Source organism: Xylocopa sonorina, chromosome 4 (genome assembly GCF_050948175.1).
Source record: "Xylocopa sonorina isolate GNS202 chromosome 4, iyXylSono1_principal, whole genome shotgun sequence".
Classification (NCBI taxonomy): Eukaryota; Metazoa; Arthropoda; class Insecta; order Hymenoptera; family Apidae; genus Xylocopa; species Xylocopa sonorina.
The window spans coordinates 3,107,199-3,123,813 of record NC_135196.1 but is presented as its reverse complement, the minus strand read 5'-3'; the positions used below and the strand labels follow the sequence as shown (position 1 = coordinate 3,123,813).

The following is a 16,615-nucleotide window of genomic DNA, read 5'->3' as shown; positions in this document are numbered from 1 at the left end:
CCCACAAAATCAAAATGAATAGATGTAACTTATTACCACGGTGTAGTATTATAACAGTAGCGCAACTTTCCTGACTTACGTTGACTAAAATGGAGTGCGCATTTGCAAGATAAGTAAGTTATCACGTAACGCGGAACTTCTCTCTTACTTATTTCTTATATTTTGCTCTCTTTCTTTACTGTAGAGATATAAAGAGAGAGCCGAAAAATAAAGAGCAACTGAGACAAAAGTTCAGTTAACGTTAAGAGACAATTTACTTATTTCGCGCATGCGCACTCTATTTTGACCAACACATCAAAAGCATCACATAGAGTTGTCCTACTCTTATATAATTATAGCCAGTCACAGCTAACCTAATCTAACTTAAAGCCAATCAACTTCTAACTTTCCTAGTACATACGTATATATGTACGTAATGTGTATATACGTATCCTATTAGAGGTCTACCTACTTAATACCATACTTTGTCTATAGTTACAAATTGTTTTACTAGGTTGGACACTTTTGCTTAAAACTCCAAATAAGATTTACGTTACAACTCGTAGTGATTTTTGACGCTTTATCCTCAGTGATCCTCAGTGAAGCGATTTTGTTTAAAAATAATCGCGGAGAGGTGTAACTAACTTTTATCATATAATTATTTTTTTCTAAAATATTCAGAAATATAATTAACTCTACAAACATGGTAATTGCTAATTCACTTGTAAATAATACTTACGATTATTTGTTTTCATACATCCACGTGTAGGTTTGTGGGTTAAGTTTCGCACGTGGATTATTACTTTTGTATACGTTTAATTAATATAGATTAAACTTATAAAAGTTCAATTAATTTTATAGTAATTCATTGTGTTTATATATAGATATAAAAAAATTAATAAATTTAAATATATCACTATTTTATAATTATTTTTGTATTCTTTTTGTAGGGTGATGAAGTTAATCCCAAAGCGTATCCTTTAGCAGACGCTACTCTGACTGCTAAAATTTTGAATTTGGTACAACAGGCGATGAATTATAAACAGCTAAGAAAAGGAGCTAATGAAGCAACAAAAACATTAAATCGTGGTCTATCAGAATTCATAGTAATGGCTGCAGATGCAGAGCCCTTGGAAATTTTATTGCACTTGCCATTGCTATGTGAGGACAAAAATGTTCCATATGTATTTGTTAGGAGTAAACAAGCATTAGGTCGTGCTTGCGGTGTATCTAGACCTGTTGTTGCTTGTTCTGTAACAGTTAACGAAGGCTCGCAATTGAAACCACAGATTCAAGCCATACAACAAGAAATTGAACGTCTTTTAGTTTAAATACTTTGTACCTGATACAAAATCATTCTTTTTTCATATTTTTATTTTTTACATAAGATTTAAATAATTTCAAATGATTAAACTTAGTGTATTTTCTTATATAATAAACAATATCTGTATGCATTAATTTTTCAAATAAAAATTTATGTGAAAAATAGTAACAAGCCTTATGTTAGTGAATATCTAAATGTATTTAATAATTAATTAATATTTCAATATTTAAATAATATTTAAATCAAAAATATGCTTGTCAAATCTTGTTTTTGTTAAAAATGGCTAGAATAATATACCTCTATTTGTAATGCACATAAAAATATGTTATAGAGATAAGTTTAAAGAAAATAATAAAAATAATACAAAGAACTTGGAAATGAAGATAAAACAAATTAATTAAATGCAATGAAGAACATGCATCGAAAAAAATAAAAAAATTTATTTATCATCAATAAATCACAACTTATGAACTAAAGCGAGGTAAAACAATAGAAGTCCAATTATCATGCCATCGATTAGTTTGAAATTTATGCAACTCTTCTCGAAATTTTGCATTTAAATTGCGTTGTATATCGTTATTAGGAAAGTTTTCAAACCACAATTGTAACTGCATTGTTAGTTCCTTATCATTTGAAAAAATCATTCCATTTTCGTTGTGTTTAACAAGTTCTGAGAGACTGAAAAATGAAAATATTGTAAAAAAATCTAAATTTGAAAACAAATTTAAAGTTATTGTAAATATATATATAGTATATTATAATAACTTTAAATATTCAGGTTTTATATGCTGAATATGGACTTGAGCTAAAAGCTAAGCGTTACCTAAAACATTTTTTGGCAAGCTACTTAGATATATATATGCATAGGATATCTAAAGACTCAACCTAACATTTGAGGAATGATTCCTGAGGTCATTATAAGCAACTTTTCTCTTTGCCAAAATTTCTAATTCGGCTTTGTCTTTGAATTATTAAAAATAAAAGACAGCAGCCAGTGCGAAAATTGTGCGAAACGTATAGGACTCGCGTGTAGAGTCGTTCAGCAGATTCGAATAAACAAGTCGACTTACTGAAGTGGTAGTGGACAAATGTTATATCAACTTATGTGTTATTCACAAATGACATATTTACAGATAATAAATAAACCAACTAATTAGTTTGTGCATATACGCAACAAATAAATTGAATGAACAGTGCAAAATTGTAGTACAAAAGGATGAATGCACAATTTTTCTGAAAGATCAATAGTAAACAGTACATAAAATAATATGTAGTAGAATTAAGCATAGCTGATAGCAGCAGATATGTTGCTACTAAAAGTTACAGGACTTTGATTAAACTAGTGAGTAATTTAATGTGTTGGTGAATAGTTTTTTAATTAATGTTATATAGTGCACATTTTTGCACACAGGTTCTATAGGCTTTTAGATTAGGCTACTGTTTTTTACTAATAATTAAAAAACAAAGTCATATCACGAATTCTGGCAAAGGAAAAAATTATTTAGAATGACCTTAGTATATGTACAAAGTACAGAGGTGATAAGTATATGGGTTACGACAGCTCACTGATTCTAATATTATAAAATATTTTAAATGTAGAACATTTACAAAATTTAGCTCGGTTTAACTCTGAAGCAGTGTTTCTCAATTTGTGTGTCGCGAGAAATTGCCGAATATGCAGCAAGGGTTTTTGACAGTTAATAAAAATCGCATGAGCTTATAACTTTTAAATAGTATTTGTAATTACCTCAAAGATTACTAAAAAAATGTTATCCTTTATTCGGGTATACTACAGATAATTCTAGATATTTTTAGTGTATTGTCAATCAGAAAAGGTTGAAAAACACTGCTCTAAATAATAGGTATAAATTTGTATCATACCAGTTAAAGTTATATGAACAAACTGGCAGCTCACACCCAAACATGTCAATTACTTTCATTGGTAAATCCAAACCACTAGACGATACATGAAGACAAATGCCTAAATCTGCACTAGCTGTAAACAAATAACATTTTTATGTGTAAATGAAAAGTTAATATAAATTTCTTTTCAATTTCAATACCTAGAATCTTAGGATAGTCTTCATTTTCAAGCCAGGGAGTTACAACTGTTACATGTTTCCAGGTTTTTAATTTTATAATAGCTGTATAAAATTCCTTCAATGGACCTTTACCAGTTATTACACAAATCAAATCAGGCAAATTATGATTATTTTGTACAATTTCATTTTCATATTCTGTAATGAAAATATTTTTAATATAATAATTAGTAATTTAATAATAAATAATATTAGATATTGAACTGATCATAATATTATACCTTGTAGTGCATTTAATAATATTGAGAAATTTTCATCTTCTGTCCAGCTTGTACTTGATATTATAAAACCAGGTCTCTTAGGAGACAACTGTATTTCATTTTCTACACATTCTGTAAATATTGTTGAATTTTCTTTTGGACCTTTGAATACGTTATATTTTTCACTTAATTTTAACAAAAATGCATGCTTTTCTGTTAGCGATATAGATTGAAATTCATTTGCCGGACGGTCATATAATACTACAGCTCTAGAAAAATATTAGGTGCTGAATTATATATTTTAAAAAACATAAACTCTGTTAAAATACAAACTTAATTCTCCATTTCATTTGTAAATCTTCCTTCATGGCTTGCGAAACACAAAAATTATGATGCGCTTTAGAACCAAAGTATGTTTCGATTACTTTTGCACATTTTACTAATGGGTGATTGTCTTTTAAGCTAAGCGCCATAAGGGTATGTGCATAATTATGCCAATCAATAATAAATTGTGAACTAATAACAATGGAATAAAACCAACAAACTGGAACTGTTGGTATTGCTGGTGGATTTTGTATCAATATGTAACTTGGTAAATTTTTGTTGAACAAAATCCATAGCAGGTCGAATGTTTGCCATATTGTTTTTATTACATAGCAAGGTAAACGAGATAACTCTGAAATGAAAGAAAGAAACATTTTATTCTTTGAAATATTTTTAAACAGTTATTGTTAATATTGTACTATCATTTAAATGTATAATAGTTCTATAGAATAGAACAATGTATTTTATATTTAATTAAGTAAACTTTCTTCCTTTCTCCCTCTCTCTCTTATAATAAAACTACATACGTACTATCTCCTATTTCTGGGGGAGGATGGAGATAATAAATATGTATACGAGGATTTTCTCTTATTTCCTTTAAAGGTAAAGAACCGGGGTAACCTATAAAATTGACTGTGAAACCTTCCTTTGCAAAAGACATTGCATGGTATTGCATTCTAGGGCTTCTACCCAAATCTCCAAGAACAACGATACAAACATTGTTGTATTTTTTATATATATTTAAACATATCTTCCTAAATATAAATAAAATTATAGGAATGATACAAAATAAACAAACACTCCACATTTTGAAGTAAAATATCAACGATGATCAGTTAAAAACGAATAAATGTATGTTGAAAGCACCGTATGCATGTGAATACTGCGGTAGGGTTATCATTATGTGTATTTATATCTATAACTCTAGTCGACTTTATCGGTGATTAACTACTTATGCTCACAAGACAATAGTTGTCTAATTAATATTGTTTATAAGCATAAGAAACATCTGTGTCAATTAAAAAGGTTTAGGTTTCTAGTTTCTTCACTCAGTACATGTTTTGTAACTAGCAGATGGCGTTTTGAAAGTTTTTGGCGCGAAGAGTTGCTTCGAGACCACGGTGGATGCCGGACGTATGTTACGAAGCAAAAAAAGTGTTATTTTGTTATGGGATTGGATGATATCACAATGCTCTTACTGTGACAAAGTTGTATAGTCGAGATGTGTATTTCAATAATTTTATTCTTATTTATTGTATATTTTAGTAGCTTTATTGTAATTTATTTTATATTTCCTACTTTAGAGGTAAGAGAGAGAAAGATGATATAAGAAAGAGTGAGACAGATGATGGTAACCCTACTGTGTGGCGTTACCGACGTTACCGATTTCCGCATCTAAGCAGACACATTCACAACCATCTACTTCCGCTCCTCGGAGGGTACATTTTCATTAGGAAATTGTTTCAAAATTAATGCACGCCATCTATAAACAAGAGACTCTCGTTTGCGACGTCTTTCAAATTTCTACGCTTTTCAAATTAATTATTCACTTATTTCTTCGCCATCAAAGAGTACACATCACAATTTGCCTTTGCCAAATCTAGATTTGTATTTCTAAGCTTCTACTTCAATTTACCTTAATTGTAAAGACTTGTTGCAGTTAAATAAAATTGTTATATAAAAGCCATCCTACGTGAAAGTTAATTGTAAGAAAATATTGTGGCCAACCACAAATCCACAACTGTAGAACTCCTGGTGCCATCTCTCTGAAAAGTGCTTAAACTGGTTGCACACAGTTATCGACAGCGAAGTAAACTGCTGGAGAACGACTATCGCCATCTCTGGAGAAGCACTGAAACTGGTTAGGCATTATTTTTACTACTTTCCTTAGAGATGATGCTAGTAGTTCTTCACTGATGGCGGCGGGAATTCTGGAGTTGCGGCGGTTGGTTGAGATAGGAGAGCTTGTTCAAATCACCACTACCACGTATATTTCGCGTGGACCACTTTTATTTCGTTTTCCGGACGTCCTTTCTCCTCTAAAGCTCCGAAAGGAATAGGACGTTTCTTTTCGTATTTTTCCTTACATTTCTTATACTAAGTCTTACCAACTATCTTATCTTAGGGTTACTAACTAAAGACTAGATCTTTTTTTCTTATTCTAATATTGTACCACTTTAAAACTACCCTTAAGCTATTTTACTTATGCTAACTTAGTTTAGAAATCATCCTGTGTGACTTCCTACTCCGGTCACCACAGAGTAGGGTCACCATCATCTGTTTCACTCTCTCTTATACCATTTTTCTCTTACCTCTAAAGCGGGAAATGTAACGTTGCGCAAGTAACATCACAGTGCTCTTACGTTGACGAAGTTGTGTTGTCGGGGAAATTAGGGTCTAAATTAAAATTAATTACAAAGCCCCGATCAAAGCAGGATTTTATATGTTAACCCAAGATAATAGTTAAGACATTAAAATATAAGGTGGCAGTTGCATAACAAGCTTAAATTAAATAGAAGAAGAGGGAAAGGACGCCCGAAATAGTGTAACAGCTCCATTACATTAAAAATAATTGTAAACAAAGAAAAGAACGAATAAAATTGTATAAATAGTTAAAAATAAATAAATACGAATAATAATTTAAATAAATGCAAGTATTTCCGTAGGATAACGCCAGCGGTGTGCATGCACGAGCGACTACCCGCGAGACTACAAATAGTGACGCGGGTGCGCCTGTAAAGCAAAGAGGTAGATACTAGTTATAGTTTTGTTAAATGAATCGTTGTTACAGAGAAAGATTCAGTCCTATGAATTTTAATTCTTAACTACATATACGAGGCCATCTCCCTTTCCCGTAACTGTACGAGTCGTTCTAGTGCAAACTCTTGTGGTAGCAAAAATTGAAAAATAAATTATGGTAAATGGGTTAGCAAACGTGATGTAAAGAGGAATAAAAAGAGGAACCGAAGCAAGATAGGGTAGGAAAAAAGCTAAGAAAAACAGAAGAGCAGAAATGTGAAAACATTGGGAAAGAAATAAGAGAGAAAAGGACAGGAGATGTTTTGGAGGAGGAAGAAAGAGAAACGGCAGTAAAAGACGTGTGAAAAATTAACGGTAGCCAAAGAATAAAGGAAGGAAAGAGGGAATCACCGGAGCAACGTTAGTATTGGGCAGGATAGAAGGAAACAAAAAGAACATTTGTCGAAGAAGAGATGGTAACCAATGGCAAGCAATCAGAAAAAAGGAAGGAACAGAGATGGAGGCGACATCTGGACAAGGAGGACGTATAAAGAAAACAAAATTGGAATGTAAAGAAATAGAAAGCAAAGAAAGGCCACATATGATAAAAAGCGAGAAAGTTAATATATAATTATTAGGGGGCGAACTGTAGAAATGAAAACAAGAGGTGTTTCAGATGCACAGAAAGTTAATATGTAATATGCAGTGTGGAACTAAGATGCGTCAACAGCGGAGGGAAACATTTGAGTACAGCAAGAGAATGCAGGATGTATTAGACGGAAACGGGCATAAAAAAATTAATGGCATACAATAGTTTAAACTATTTGAGAGGTAAGGGAAATAGTACAAGGGAATTTAGGAAGAGAAGGTTATGAAATGGAGGAGGTGAATGAGAAGAAAAAAATTTACAAAAGTAATGTAACAATGAATAATATAATAAGGAAAGGTATAAGAAGCTCATAATTGCTATTTGGAATGCAAGAAGTATGACGAACAAGTTGAGAAAGAATTTGAAAAAAATTCTACTTCATAAGGGCATTCAACCAAAATAAAATAGATTGGTCAAAATACAAATCGTAAAGTAACACTAATAGAAGAGTTGAAAGAAAAAGCCAAAATAAATAAAGCTCTCCAGGAAAAAATAATGACAATCATCAAATATATGAAAGGAGCAGCAAGGAAGTCAATAGAAGAAGCAAATGTGAGACATACTCAAGAAAAGGAAAACACAAGAGGGAAAAAAGAAATTCAAACAAGAACTCAAAACATTTGGCGAGACAAAGAGTTTAAAATAATCAGAAAAGGAAGAAGGAAAACCCTAAACAATTCGTTCAAAGCCTTGACCCACAAAAGTAGCACGAATGGAAAGAAAAAGGACAACAAATGAAATAAATAATTAAGAACAAAAGAAGGAAGGTATGGGAAGAATTTATGAACAGCCCAAAATTTTAAAAGTAACATAAAAGAAATTTAGGACAAGATCAAGAAACTCAAAAATGGGCTTAAGAACAACTACAACTCTAACATCAATGTGCAAGAAAGAAGAAACTTGAAGATGACAGAAATAAATAAGATTCTGAACATTGATAACCAAGAAGAAGCAGCTAACAACAAAATTCCAAAACGAGAAGTAGAAAAAGGTAATACCATTGTGCAAAGAAATGATCATAAGGATTCTAAGAACAGGAATTTCAACATGAAGGAACTGAGAAGCTCCATGGATAGCTGAAAGATCAGGCAATCTGACATCATCAAAAAACCTCCTTACCGACTACAGAAAAATTCTGCTTGAAGTTTACAACGAAATCTGGAAAACAGAAAACATCCTAGAAGAGTGGAAAGAGTCAATAATTGTCTTATTAGACAAATCAGGAAAATAATCACTACAATCAATAGTCTTAACCAGCTACATGGATAAATTATTAGAAAGGATGGTCAACTAAATACCAATAGAACAAGTGTAGATTTAAAGAAAAAAATAGAAGCGGCAGTAAGGAAGCTAATGGAAAATCTGAAGTACCTGCAATTAGAAATAGCTCTAGAGAAAACACAAATAGCTCTAGAGAAAACATAATAGCCATCAAAGAGAGCAAACAAAGTAACATAATGATAAAACATGACAACAAAAGTAACATAATGATAAAACAAACTGTCAAGCATTAGAGCACTTTACTGGAATTACTAGATAAATATGAAGATGAAGCAGCCAATCAAAGAGATACGAGTACAATATACGAGGAGTGGAAAAAAAAACGACAGAATTGCAAAACATCATATACAGAAATAAAACAGGTAGTGACAACATCGAATACCGAGAAAAAGAAGAAGAGATAGTGGAAATAAGAGATGAAAACCTATATGGAAAACAAGACCAAGAAATCATAAGAATAGGCACCATCAAAGCTATGGGAAGGAAGGTAACTAACATAAACAAGGAAGAAAATGACAATGCCCCCAATATGTAAGTATCAACAAGAAGAGGAGGACATCGATTACATAATCTGGATCTGTCCTATACATAAGAGAGTTAAAAGAAAAATTGGATACAAGAGGAGTAAAACCTAGAGAAGACATAAAATGCAATATAAGAGAGGATAATCCGAGCACCACAAGTATTATAGCTGCATATCTGAAAACAGTAAAGTGTAATTTATAAGAAAAGAGGAGAAGGAAGGGTGAATGAAAATCAAAGAGGATAATAAGACTATGGAAACACAGAAAGAGAGCTTATTTATTATATAACCACAGTAGTACTTACTATGGGAGTAATTTGATATCGTTATATTTTACATTTTTATATTTTTTTATATCTGTAAGGAAAGATAATTTGGGTTTGGAATTAATTGGCTCTTTTATTGGCTTGATGTAATGGAATAATAACGACCACGCATACGGCATGCATTTATTGTCTCTTCGCGTACTAACTATCCGTTCTCGCATTCGAAGTGCATATAGCTTGAAATAGCATATAGCTTGTTACATCTATTCACACACTTGCAATTAGTTGTTTACGTTAAATGCTTTGTCTTAGGCGGAAGGTGATGGCATAACCATTACATTCCAGGCAAAACGTCCAACGTATTTAGCTCAGTCGTTGAATCTTTCAAACGTAAAAACGAACTATCATGTACACACGTGTCCACACTTAGGTATACGCGTAGTCAAATTGATATATCATATACGTTTGCTTGTTTGTAGACGTTTCATATTTCTATATAGCTAAAGTTAAGTTGTAAAGCAATGAGATTTTTTGGATCTAAGAGGGTGATAAACATAACACGAAGAGACTAACGCGATGTTCAAAGTTAAATTATACTTATAATTATAAGAGAAAAACGCTTGGTTCCTTGAAATAATATGGACTGAAGAGTAATTGTTAACAGGCTAAATAAGTGGTCGCAAATAAGACTAATGTAACCAAAACTGTGTAGAATATAAAGAAAGCAAAGGGAATACCAAATAATGTGTGTGCAATGAGAAAATAAGAATATAATTGAAAAGTTTTACGTTCGATAAAATAAGAGCAGCTTGCTATTTACAAACGTCATCTGCTGATGGCAAAAGACTAAAATCAGTAGAAAATATAGTAGATGTGGCGGCCCGATGACCTATCCTTTCCAATGTATAGAAGTTCTGACCTGTTCCTAATATCCCAGCGTCTAAGGCAGAGCCTGCTAGGTAGCCTTACTGATGAGTCCACTGATGAGTCAGACCCAGGACGAAACGTTCCTCCCCTCTCTTTTCTTTTCTTTTTTCCTCTTCTATTTATATAGCAAACAGAAGCAACTCGCTTCATAGATTTACAAAAATAGTTTATTTTAATTAATGGTGCATAAAGCGCTTGATGCGACTCGTTTCATCGTTTTCTCACCACTCCTGTGCCTTTTCAACAGATCGGCTGGTTACCTTATTGCCGATCTTCGTTTATCTCCTTCTGGAATATTGCAAGGAATATTTCAGATTGACGTATATCGATTATGAAAATAATGTAGACTATAATGTAGAGAGAAATGAATAGAGTCGAATAACAAAAATCCATCAGAGATGCTTCAACAAAAGAAGCAACTCTCAGCAAACACTGTAGGAGAGAACACTCTAAAGATATTTTGGATCCAGCAACTGTCCGGCAAGACCCAGGAAATACTAGCGTCGCAAATAGAGATTATTGACAACTCATTCCAGAAACATTGACTCGGTATAAAGGATACACATAAAAGAGCACTAGTATGTAAAGATCTGGAGGTAAGCGTAACTAAATTACAAGCTGCAAATGACACGGTAATCGACACATATGGCCAGAAGTTATTATCCGTCATTTTAGGTTCCTGTCGCGAATTTTCCTGGTGATTTATCATCAATAGTAACAACAGTAGACGCTAATAATAAATTCAGACTTATTGACAGAGTTTAAAGATATAATAAACTCAACCGCCAAGAAACATAACATACAATATAATGTATCTCGCTATATCTAGACAACAGGTCCTCTAATAGCAGAAAAGGCGCGATATCTACCTCTAGGGAAACTGTAATTGGCTCGGCAGAATTTGAGCAAATGCTCAAAGAAAATATCTGCTGTCCATCTAAATAGACCAGCCTTTTCCAGATGGTACTCAAGAAATCAGGTGTTTGGAGATGGTGGTGGAGATTATTGCAGGTTAAACACTATGATCAAACCCGACGAATATCCTCTTCTATCACACACATATGACGTAGCGCACTAATTCGAAGGTGCAGAATATTTTCTACAATAGATTTAGTAAAAGCATATCATTAGATATCAGTTAGGCATAGAAAGACAGAAGAAACAGCAGTTATAATGCCATTCGGATTATACGAGTTATTGGTCATGCCATTTGACTTGTGCAACGCTGTCCAGATTATCCAGACGTATGGACTCTATATAAGAGAATTAGATCCTTGTTACTGTTACATGAACGACATAATAGACGCATCTTCTAATATAAAGTCGCACACGAAACATCCTTGCACTATTTTTAGTAAACTAAAAGGAAATGGACTAAAAATAAACATAGACAAATTCGTATTTACATAGTCTACGATATACCAAGTAGATAGAGATTGAATAACCTCCATTAAGTGACAGGATAAAAGACTATTCAAGAATACCCAAAATGGATAATGCAATTCCCATCGTTTCTTTTTTAGGCAATAATAATAAGCTTTTACAGAAAGTTCCTTCGTAAAGCGGTTCACTGGTTAGCTCCATTAAACAATTTATTAAAGGAAACGAGAAAAAAAGATAAAAAGCTGGTGAGTTGGGACGAAAGATCTAATTAAGCTTTCAAAGAAGCAAAGGAACAGATCACTCAAGCTGCACTTCCCTGTCACACCAAAGAGAATCTGTCACTAGATCTTCATATAGATGCTTCAGATGTAGCCATTGGAACTATCCTAAAGCAGTTCAATCAAGGCAAGTGGAAGCCGCTTGGCTTTTTCTCTAGGAAGTTAGAGAAGGCCCAGATAAGGTGCAATGTGTATGATCGAGAGATTTGTCCATCTATAAGTGGTCACCTTAAATTTTTCAGGCACTTTGTAGAGGATAGACAGATTCTCCAAATGGCTAGAAACAGTGCCACTCACGGACATGTTTGTAAAAAAGATTGCAACAACATTGTACTTAGGATAGACTGGAAGATTTTTGAGTGTGGCGGCCTTCTGACACTCGCTACTAGGGGGATATTATCGCTTACAGTTTCTCGAAAGTGCACAATTACCTATCTGTTCCAATATATACATCTTCTGATCTGTCCCTAACATCTCCGCGCCTAAGGCAGGGCCTGCTAGGTAGCCTTACTGATGAGACCACTAGCAGGCCCAGGATGAAACGTTCTTCTCTCTCTTTTTCTTTCCTTCTCTCCTTTTTCATCCGCAGCAAAACCGAAGCAACGCGCTTCATGAGCCTCAGCAACAATCATAACAAACCAAGGAACTCAATTCCAGTTAAAACTGTTTAAGGCGCTAATAAACATAATAAGTTGCAATTGTTAATCGAAGAGCATCATAGAGAAATAGCACGGATCTTTGAAGACAGCAATTAGCCATCAAACCAAAAATTGAGAGACATATTCTGAGAGAAAGAGTACGTTTCGTGAGTTGACAGACAACTTATTCGGGGGAGAGTATTGATGTGGCGACCGGCGTCCAAAGCACTAATAAGCGCTATGTAAACTAAGGTAGAATAATTGGACAATGTCAGATACTTTAAGGCTAATTCTAAGATAGTTTAAGTTTACTTATGTCGAAAATTGGAAAAAAATCCAGAGTGGAAGACGTTTTCTTCTAGAAAAATCTTTATTATAATAAAATATGAATGAAAGAGAAACGAAATGCTAACTAAACAAAAACACACCAACATTAATGTTTATTTGCATGCAACTTCAAAGTTTGCACACAATTACTAAAACTAAATTTCTTAAATCCCTGCGCAGTGAGGATCAGAATACACCTACAGTGTCCTCTGCTTGTCGTAAGAGGCGAATAAAAGGGGGAAGAAAGAGTTAACGAAGATGCAGAGATGCGTAACGAATTTTAGTTAAGAAGAAGAACAATGTATGCAAAGATATTAAATGCGAAAAGTGTGCAAAGCGAAAAGTACGTATGTAAAGTATGTAAGTATGTATGGATGTGTAGAAATGAAAAAAAGATAGGAACGTTTTCCGTTGGACAAAATAAGAGCGTAGCGCTCTTCACAAACACCATCTGCTGGCTATAAAAGACTAATTTGTAAAACCAGTAGAGAATAATAAACCGTGAACCGTGAAGTTTCCTAAAACTCGGCCGTCTTAACCACTGACATCTGACTTCAAGCGTTTACATATGTCGTCACTTACATCACTATTCTTCCATGGTTTAATATGATCAGCTGTTGCGATCCTTTATGTCCAATTATTTTTTTAAGGTATAACGGTCGTTACGTAATGCTTTGTTAACAACATAAGGTCCTAGAAATTTACTCGCGAATTTTAACCCTTGCTGGAATTGGGTACTTTGAAACGCTACTATCTCGCCTACTTCATATTTTTGTGCCTCTTTTCTTCGTTCATTAAAATTCTTTTTATTTTCAGCTTGAATTTTTGAAATAGATTCCTTCGCATTTCTTCTACATTTATTGTGATTTTCTTGAAATAAAGCTATCCATTCATCGTCCATTAATTGTCGCATTCGATTCTCAACGAATCTCATATCAACTTCAAAAAGTAATTTAAATAGTATTTCAATACTTCTTATTGGTACTTCTATATACTTTTTTTTCTAAGTAGAATTACAAAATTTTTGCATTGTTTCTAGATATTTATATGTGTTCAAGATTCGGATTAGACATTTTGGAAATAAGTGGTAGGAAAATTCTACTTATACGCTCTACTTGATCATTGCCCCTTGGAATATCAGTAACTATCATTACACGTTGTATGTTTTCATCTTTACAATATTCAGCTAATGTATGCTACACAAATGCAAAACTACGATCCGAAACTACTCTTTAAAGTTTCTCTCTCTTCAAATAAATATTGAAAAAGCATTTACAACTAAGAAAATAAAGCCATAATTCTACTTTATGAATAGTACAGGTCCAAGATAGTCTGTATGATAGGTATGAAATGGTGTGTTGCCCTTATTAATAGAATTTAAAAAACTTTCCTGCTTTTTTCCTGCGAGAATGCACGCAACGCAATTCCTAATTACCTTCTTAATTTTTTCGAATCAGTAACTCTGTCCTTTGAACGGCAAAATGCCCTCTCTCGCGAGCTCGCTTAACAATTTCAACTTGCATTACTTTCGGTACTGCTAATAAAAAATTACAATCATTCTCCTTATGAAGCAATCCCCTTTATACTACCATAATTTTCAAGTTTTCTCTAACTACATGTTTCTATGAATACTTTCAACTTGGAGTCCTCAAATTGAGCTCTACGCAGACGTGCTAACAACAAACAACCCGGTAACGGGTTTTCGACTCAGCGCATCGACGTATGACATATTTTTTCCTGGGCGATGCTTGATCGAATATTAATATCCCTCGAAAAGTAAAGCCCTTAGCGCAACTCCTACGCGTAAATCTTTCTTTTCTCAGCGAGCGCGAATACTCTACAATCGGTTACAGTTAAAAATATACTTTTAAACGCTTCAATGATTTAGGTACAGCTAAAACTACTAATTCATTACTACTATATTTACTTTCTGTCGGTGTCGTCTTACCATTAGCATAATATATTCGAGGTAACATGTCAACATTACCATCATGCTGTAATAATGTGAATAATGTTCATTTTTCAATGCATCGGTGTGCAACGCTGTCTCAGTAGTAACCTTAAATAATCGTAGAACTGGTTTCTTACAATAATAATGTTTAATTTTTTGATACTACGTATCTCTTCAGATGTCGCAAGTGGTTGTGCAATTATTGAATAATGTGAAATAAATTTCTGAGAATACCCAGATAAATCTAAAAAACATTGGATTCTGTTTAACATTTTGTGCTCTAGGAAAATCTCTGCTTCGGTCTTACGTTGCGATGGATGTACTGCAATATGATTGAGGGTACTATTAAATCATCTATACAAACTAATACAATTTTTGAATTTATAAGATTTCTAAATATAACATTAATAAACTGCAGGTGAATTACATAGTCCAAATGGTATTTTCAAAAGTTCGTACTGTCCGTCTGAAACAATAAATGAAATATACTTTTTGTTATTCGAGTGTACAGTTACATGGAAAATACCATTTTTAAGACCTAATGTACTAAATATCTTTGCTCCTTGTAATAGATCCAATTGGTTTTCATCAAATTAATTTTTTTTCAATCCTTGAGCGTCAATACACTTAGTCGTCGTCTTTTAGGATAATGTACATTTCAACGTTACGTCTCGTTCCTTTACCGGTTGTAATCATTTATAAGTTCCTGTACAGTACAAAATTCACTGTATGTACTACTTTTCATTAAACCGATACCACGAAATCTAATCATGTCTCTCTGCAAACAAGGCATTCTTATCTTACAATGTTTGTCAAAGCCTGTTAATTACAATTTCTTTGTAATATTATTTATTGCTCGAATTCTGTTAAACGCTACAACCGTTCTTAGGAGATTCCCGATTTCAAAAAAATGATCTCCCGCACCACAATTATGACATTTCCTAACAGTTCTATTATTCAGCTGTACTCGCATAAATTATGCCATACCTTCATCGCGTCGCGTTTTGTTATTTTGCCAATTATTTTCAATTTGTTGTTGCGTCATCTGATTTTCGCCTTACCCATTGCCTTCGCCATGGTGCTCCCCCGTTGCTACGGCTTGATCCTCATTCTACTGTCAAATGTGATAACGTTCTGCCTTTGAATCCTTTCAATATCGATGCTTTTATACGGAAATCGTGTAACTTCCTTTGCTGTCTCAACCGAGGATTCGGCACACCATCGATTGTGTACTCGATAAACACAACTTCGTTCATGGCGATACGGTTTGTGAAAATTATCGTCTTATAAAGACATTCTGTGAATGTCTCGTGACGTCGCCATACCTTTTTTTTAAACGCGCAACGTGATTCAAATTTACTATTTACATCATGAAATGTAGTTTCTAATTCCTTCGGTGTATCATCTGCGAGTATTGCGATATAATCAGGTCCCAAATAAAACCGTTCCAACGCTCTCCTCTGTAGTCTCGACACAATCAGTAATTTCATTGTAGCATCACTTAATTTATATGTAGCCCTCAACAATGTAATTTGTTCTATCCAAATTTCGTCGCAAAGACTTAATATCAACCTCATACGAGCAACTAAATCAACTCAACCCTCCAAGTACGCACATAAAGTAAATTTTTTCAAAAATTGTCGCAGCCAATGGACAAAGAACGTATTAGTTTTTAATTATTAGATATTTAGCTTTAAATTGATACCAACATCATAAAAATTGATCCA

The 16,615-nt window shown here is 33.3% G+C and overlaps 3 protein-coding genes across 3 annotated transcripts in view; 1 reads left to right on the top strand and 2 right to left on the bottom strand.

The window, feature by feature from the left end:
- The window catches only part of Lamtor2 (Late endosomal/lysosomal adaptor, MAPK and MTOR activator 2), a 110,782-nt gene that overhangs the window by 32,185 nt on the left and 61,982 nt on the right, over positions 1 to 16,615 (bottom strand). The gene's annotated exons all lie outside the window — the stretch shown is intronic.
- On the top strand, positions 546 to 1,474 carry Hoip (NHP2-like protein 1 hoip). The gene is made up of 2 exons (XM_076893706.1): positions 546 to 685; positions 930 to 1,474. The coding sequence occupies exons 1-2, from the start codon at positions 683 to 685 to the stop codon at positions 1,308 to 1,310; spliced, it is 384 nt and encodes a 127-aa protein (XP_076749821.1). The 5' UTR covers positions 546 to 682; the 3' UTR covers positions 1,311 to 1,474.
- LOC143423072 (chitobiosyldiphosphodolichol beta-mannosyltransferase) lies at positions 1,723 to 4,761 on the bottom strand. The gene is made up of 6 exons (XM_076894138.1): positions 4,458 to 4,761; positions 3,936 to 4,278; positions 3,624 to 3,871; positions 3,367 to 3,540; positions 3,185 to 3,299; positions 1,723 to 1,981 (listed from the first exon to the last, which is right to left on the bottom strand). The coding sequence occupies exons 1-6, from the start codon at positions 4,732 to 4,734 to the stop codon at positions 1,768 to 1,770; spliced, it is 1,371 nt and encodes a 456-aa protein (XP_076750253.1). The 5' UTR covers positions 4,735 to 4,761; the 3' UTR covers positions 1,723 to 1,767.

Coding starts and splice junctions, on each gene's coding strand:
- LOC143423072 (XM_076894138.1), bottom strand. CDS start 4,734: ATGTGGAGTGTTTGTTTATTTTGTATCATTCCTATAATTTTATTTATA. Junction 4,279..4,457: donor TCCCCCAGAAATAGGAGATA/GTACGTATGTAG, acceptor CTTTCATTTCAG/AGTTATCTCGTTTACCTTGC. Junction 3,872..3,935: donor CAAATGAAATGGAGAATTAA/GTTTGTATTTTA, acceptor ATATTTTTCTAG/AGCTGTAGTATTATATGACC.